The 6260-nt window shown below is 38.0% G+C and overlaps 1 protein-coding gene across 1 annotated transcript; it reads right to left on the bottom strand.

Annotated features, from left to right (window-relative positions):
• Positions 1-1212: 1212 nt before the first annotated feature.
• Positions 1213-5393, bottom strand: LOC138314613 (fascin-2-like). Its single transcript, XM_069255026.1, has 2 exons — positions 4380-5393; positions 1213-2118 (listed from the first exon to the last, which is right to left on the bottom strand). The coding sequence occupies exons 1-2, from the start codon at positions 5262-5264 to the stop codon at positions 1504-1506; spliced, it is 1500 nt and encodes a 499-aa protein (XP_069111127.1). The 5' UTR covers positions 5265-5393; the 3' UTR covers positions 1213-1503.
• Between the last annotated feature and the right edge of the window lie 867 nt (positions 5394-6260).

Raw genomic sequence — 6260 nt, 5'->3', positions numbered from 1 at the left:
GGTCTTTGTTAATCACATCTCCTTGTGAGTGACTTATCATATGGTTTACACTTTATCAAAGTTCTCTGACTGCTGCCTGTGTAGGGAGAATAGCTATTGTCACACAACGGTGTCAACTGTCCATTGCCCGGCGCCACGACAAGTCCAATATCACTGATAGTCACCACTTCTCTCCTTCTCATAAGAGCTGTTTGGTGCGTGCTAAGTGCAATCGCTGATCTTTTGACACTTTGCTTATCTCCGTCCAAAGTCAATATGTTATATTGATTTTGATTGGTCGATAAGCTTGAGTTAAATGCCTATTTGTCGGAGTTTGTAAAAGTTGCATTTGCTTTGCAACAGTGCTAACTCTAATGTAAATCTAGTGTGTTACATGTTTATAAGACAGACTTACAAAGTCAGTAAGACATTCGATTGCACTCAACACAAAAGGGAATTTTATGTGTTCGTCTACGTTCTTTTTTATTGAAACACTCCTCCGCCATGTTGGTATTGGTTAGGGTTTGGTGGAAGTGTTAAAATATTATTAATATTGTTGTATTTGAATTTGCAATGATTGTCTTTGATTTGTGCCCCGGTATAGGATTACATAATGTTGTTGTAGGTACGATTACATACTGTATGGAATAACAGGCCTTATAGAACGGTACGATTGTGTCAAAAGTAGTTTGTTAATCATTTATTAGCAACGGCTGCTAGAGACTAAAACAGTCAACATGCTTAAATAAATACATGTACATGTACGTGTTTTATTAATTTTATCCAGCTTTCAGAAACATACCCATGACCGTTTTACGCACACACTTTTCTGGAATTTTATGCACACTACGTCTTTTATTTAATTCAGAAAATATGGAAATAAACATACAAACATACAATTATGATATTGTAATTAGAGTCCTTTAACACTGTAAGGGAGATTGCGTTATCTCGTCGGAAGGTAGTGGCACGCGCGAGTTGTATTTGTACAGGACGTCAGCTGTTCTGGTTGGATAACTGAGTTCAAAAGAGGGATGCTTACCTAGTAATACGTGAGACCGGAGTGTGGTCAGTGACGATATAGTGACCACTTTAAGTGGCACTTGGCGTCCCAGATTTGTTTACAAGTTGAACATAAGTATGAAAGGAATGTCTTTAACGTCAGAAAAGGTGGTAATACAGACTACCCCGAAGATTGATTGGTCGCCAAAGAAAAAGCCAAAACGAATATAATGCCAGTTGCTATTTTATTTTAAGAGTAAAAACAGTTTATTCTTTCGTCACCTGTGATAGCAGCACCATACAAATTAAAAAAAAAATGTTCATATGATACAAGTTTATTTCATGGCAATACATGGGAAAGATAGCTTTACATTGCAGAATTATTGCAAATTGTCATTCAGAATATGTAGACAGAAGCGAGTTCCAGAGGTGGTAATCATATGAAAGCCAGACATAATTAATTATATCCTACAAGGTAATAATTTTATGAACATTGCAAATAATGAAGCTGAAACAGATCATTTAAAACCGTAGAATACAGCTCTTTCTTTGTTCCGGAGAGTTGGCGGCGAATCCACCACTTTTCTCCCCATTTAAGTATTTATCGTTTGGAGCCCGGATAGCCATCTCGGAATTACCGTTAAATTCAAAAATAAAGGGACTGGGTGTGGTTCCGTCCGCCTGTACAGAATCGTCCGGGCCAAGTGTCCAATACTTGCCATTTTCTCCCTTAACAAAATACGCACCACCGGGTCCCTGCTCTAACCGAAGGACGTCATAAACAGACTTATTGCACGCATACTGTGATGACCTTGATCCGGAAGTAATCATGGACAAGTAGCCGCTTTCTCCTTTCAACACCAGAACTGGTCTGTTTACTACTCGTATGACGAAGTTTTCCTTTTCACTGATGACGTCACTGGTGGCGATCAAGGCTCCTGTTCCACGTTGGAGTAAATACTTTTTATTGTTGGCTTTTATAACAGCTTTCCCATCCTTCTGCCACATGAGGTCGAATTGACTGTTCTCGTCCGCCAATTTGGCGTCGGCTACGATGGATCCCTTGTCATCTACTCTCCAATATTTACCATCGACGGTGTAGATGGACCACTTCTTGGCTTTCTTAATGTATTCCATCTGTAATTATGAAAGAGAAATGAGACGAAATAATCACATCGGTACGGATCATCAACACATCAACCTAACGGCTTTAAGAACTGTTAAAACTATTTGGTCTGCATTAGAAGAGTATAAACGTTTCGTATTTATGTTGTTTGAATGTATCTTGAACATATCAACATTTTACATAGGATTGAGCTTCAATACATTGTAAATTAAAACATCAATGCTAACAGATACAATAAAACCCCATGTAAGCTTCATCGCACTCTATGAATACATTTAAACCGTAGCTTTTAAAAAGTGAAGTGTCTCGTTAATTCAATACCTTGTAATGAAATAGAAGCAAATTCCATGGTTTTCGTAGTAACTAAAATGGTCATTAAAATGTCAAATTTTCATAAATATGGGTTTGGTGATCAAGACTAACTTCATGCATGAAGTTATGATATTAGAGATTTTTACAACGTTATAATTTTACAAAACTGTATCTGGATGCATGTTTCTGTTCAAATAAGCATCCCGTTGGAAAGGATATTGCCGAAGAAGCCCAGCATGGTAACAAGTCCGGCTTGTCACATTGAACGGTCAATATAAGTATGTATATGTGTGCTGAGGGTTAAGTAAAATAACAACTATATTTGCCGTTACCCTGAACTAACGAGCTAGAACTAAACGTCTACCAGAACCTTCCAAGCGTCAGACCTTTACCAAAACTGAGAGGCGTCAATGGTGAAAGCAAAAGGGACGATCAAAAAGAGAATTAAGTAGTTCATTATCCAATGAATGCAATATGTATAAACAGTACGATGTTGATGACCTATGACTACAAGTAGAATTATGCTAGGTTTAGTAATTGAACTCTAAGAAAGAATCCAGTATAGGAAAAATTGGTAACGAATTCCTAGACCAAGAACACTACAGAGAATAGGTATTCAAAGAATAGGAAAGAGATCGGATAGAAATACAAAAGGAACGTGAACCACTTCAGAGACAAATTGAAGATCTGCAATGGAAGTCTGTGGAAAATAACCTCATCTTTACGGGACTATTAGGGAAACAGCCTGGGGACACCGAAGCCAAACTAAGGAAGTTTCTATTCGAACAATTGGGTGTTAACTGGCATACACAATAATGGTAATGTTCATCGCTTCCGAAATCAAATACCGGGTAGAAGAAGACCAAAAAGAAGCATGGTTCCTGTACAACAAAGACAGACAGGCAGTTAAAAAGTGTGCCTTTAATCTTAGAAACACAAATCTTCTGGTCAATTACCAAAGAGAATGGAAGCTCTACTACCGATATTTGACAGTGCAGATATAAATACCGATGCAGAACTGATTTCCTAGTTACATTGAATGAGTATTAATATGCAATACTTGCATGGAACGTATTTGTAAAATAATCAAATCAAAAGGTTGCCATGATATCTGGGAAAAGTTTACTTCAGATAGGAAAGTACTTGGCTTGGTCAACATGTACTATTTGGCAGATAAATACTGATTGAGACGGCTTCCTAGTTATGTGTATTAATATTCCATACTTGGAAGATACCGGTAGAACAATCAAATCATAAGGTTACCATGATATCGGGGAAGCGTTTATTTTTATATCTTAGTAGAAAATAATTGGACCAAGTCGATTGTTAACGGCATGATAAAGTACGCATGTTATATATCATTTCAGTTAAGTAAAGTGTCCCGGCTTAAATTTTACTCGTCGTCACAAGTACTGTTGGTTTTCCCTCTATAGATCTCTTATATTGTATAAATATATTTACTTTTTTTCCACTGAATTTTCCTGATCTCATCTATTGATGGAATTCAACCAAATTTGGCATACTTACAGTATAGAGAAATGTCTATAATTTCAGCTCATAATATTTGCATAATTATCCGTTACCTACTTTTTGAGAAAACAGCGTTTTATTAGTAAGCAAAACAAAGAAGGGGAGGAATAACGTTATAAAAATTAAGTGGTGCACCAATATAATATTATTTTGAAAACGATGCATCAGAAAATTTTGCAGGTATTATTCATGAGCTAACAGTGTAGACAATTTTCTGTAAGTATGTGAAATTCGATGAAAAATTCAAAGAAAAAAACATAAATACATAAAAGAATATTTAGGGAAAAAAACAACAGTAACGAATACTGGCCGAACATTGTTCCATTCCTGGAATATACATGTATCATTAATCAGTAAGTGTATATCGGTATATAATACAATGTATCACTTTTACTCCTACATTATAAGTGGGGAAAAACTTCATTTTTACCTGGAATATCTCTGTACTTTCGGCGTCTGTCTGTGAAGCCATTACTTCGAGTCCCTGGCGGATCGACGCTTGTTTACCATTACTGGATACAATGGTGACTTGAAGATGGCTCTCCAAGAGAAAGAAGAGTTCGTCGCGACTCACCACTTTGTTCCTGGTTTTAAGGACCCCCGATTCGCCATACGCCGTGAGGTATTTCCCCTCGCAGTCTTTGAATGCCAACCCTGCCAAACCGGAGTCGGCACTGAGCTTTAACTCTAAAGAAAATTTAGTGTTCTTACCGTGCTCGTTTGTTAAATGCCCCGTGTGTGTAAGATAACGGGAGTCTGCTGTTTTAAATGCATATTTTCCACATTTAAACTCTAATGTGACGAGAGCTTCCGGTCCCCACGGGGTCAACTGAGTACATCTCAGTTCATCGTTGTCCAGTTTTACATACCGCTTTCGGTTAAAGTTGAATAGAGTTATTTGTGGATGCATCGCCATCGGGACATACCAGAGAGACATTTCCTCGTCTGACGCTGTCTTAGCTAGACACTGGATGTCCTCGTCTGTCCCGGCAAGGAAGTAACCATACTTGGTGTGCTTGAAGCTCCACCTTCCGGTCCCATCACACGCATAAACGACCACAAATTTCTCATCCTCTCCACGGCTCTCACTGGAACAAACGACATTTCCAAACTTATCTGCTGATAGATAACGTCCAAGGGGACTCCGAATGTATACAGACTCGTCTTTGTTTAGTTCAAGAACCCAGGTTTGTTTCCCTTTGAGGGAAGTTCCGGATACATTGACCTTGTTGCCGTAGGACTCTGCCGTGAGGAACTTTTCTACTGGGTTCTGCAGTCCAACTTTCCATTCCAGTCGTTTTTCCGAACCCCCCATTAATGTTTATCAAAATGATAACCTTACTTACTTCTTTTTAAATGAATCCACGCTAGATCTAATACAAGTTATGTATATTGTCAGATTAGCAACGCGATTCTCTCAGCTTTATTATGACGTAACAAAACCTTATCGCTATGCAATTGATGACGTCACAATCAGCTTCCATGTATGACGTCACAGTCCCAAATTGGCCTCTATGAAAAGAGACGGCAAAAAGTGCGTATTTTTGTTATCATTTCAAATAGACAATCGTTGATAAACAGATTTAATTTTAAATCGGCGGGGTTAACACGCGTACACACTATTTAAGGCATTTTAAACATGGTACATGTATATGTAAATCACCTACCAAATACATTTGTGGGTGTGTGTTTTTAAGGCAATTGTTGAAAGGGAGGATAGCATTTCAGTGGTTAATTGTTTGTATAAATACAATGTATATTGCAATATCATAGATAGGTTTATGTCTCCAATGTGCCACTAGAAATTTCGAAAATAAAACGATCTTGGGATCATAATACAGTCAATGTTCAGCTAATGTCATATGAAATGTGTCAACTTATTGGTATAGATTACCTATCTAAACCTCCTCTGTGGTCACGGCTTTTAATAATGATACGGGTACTTCCTAAATTGAATTTTGCTATCTGCGGAGAAGTCAGACTCGATTTTATCTCACCGATACCGACATTCTCCTTCTATGCTAGGTGTGCGTAGAGAGGTTCCGGGGTTCAATTAGCTGTATGGCTATCTTCTCATCGGGACGAATGCGCCACTGTGCTGACGTCGATTGGCACGTTCCATGCACGTGGCGAGCAGGAGACAGTAATTAGAGCTAATTCTAAATTGCTATGCGACATTTCCGTACAGATTGATAAAAGTCCCGATAATTTGTAATAAGTTGTTCATCTTTATCTGTGGCGGGAAATAACTTATATTGTATGCGTCGTTGTATATTTCCGGTTGTTATTTATACGCCATGATTTATTTCCG

Source organism: Argopecten irradians, chromosome 2 (assembly GCF_041381155.1).
Source record: "Argopecten irradians isolate NY chromosome 2, Ai_NY, whole genome shotgun sequence".
NCBI lineage: Eukaryota > Metazoa > Mollusca > Bivalvia > Pectinida > Pectinidae > Argopecten > Argopecten irradians.
This window is presented reverse-complemented; position numbering and strand designations above follow the sequence as displayed.

What these genes read in the sequence shown, in the direction of transcription:
- LOC138314613 (XM_069255026.1), bottom strand. Translation starts at nt 5,264, where the DNA reads ATGGGGGGTTCGGAAAAACGACTGGAATGGAAAGTTGGACTGCAGAAC. An exon ending in AAAGTACAGAGATATTCCAG is followed by an intron (nt 2,119 to 4,379) that starts GTAAAAATGAAG and finishes TCATAATTACAG; the next exon opens with ATGGAATACATTAAGAAAGC.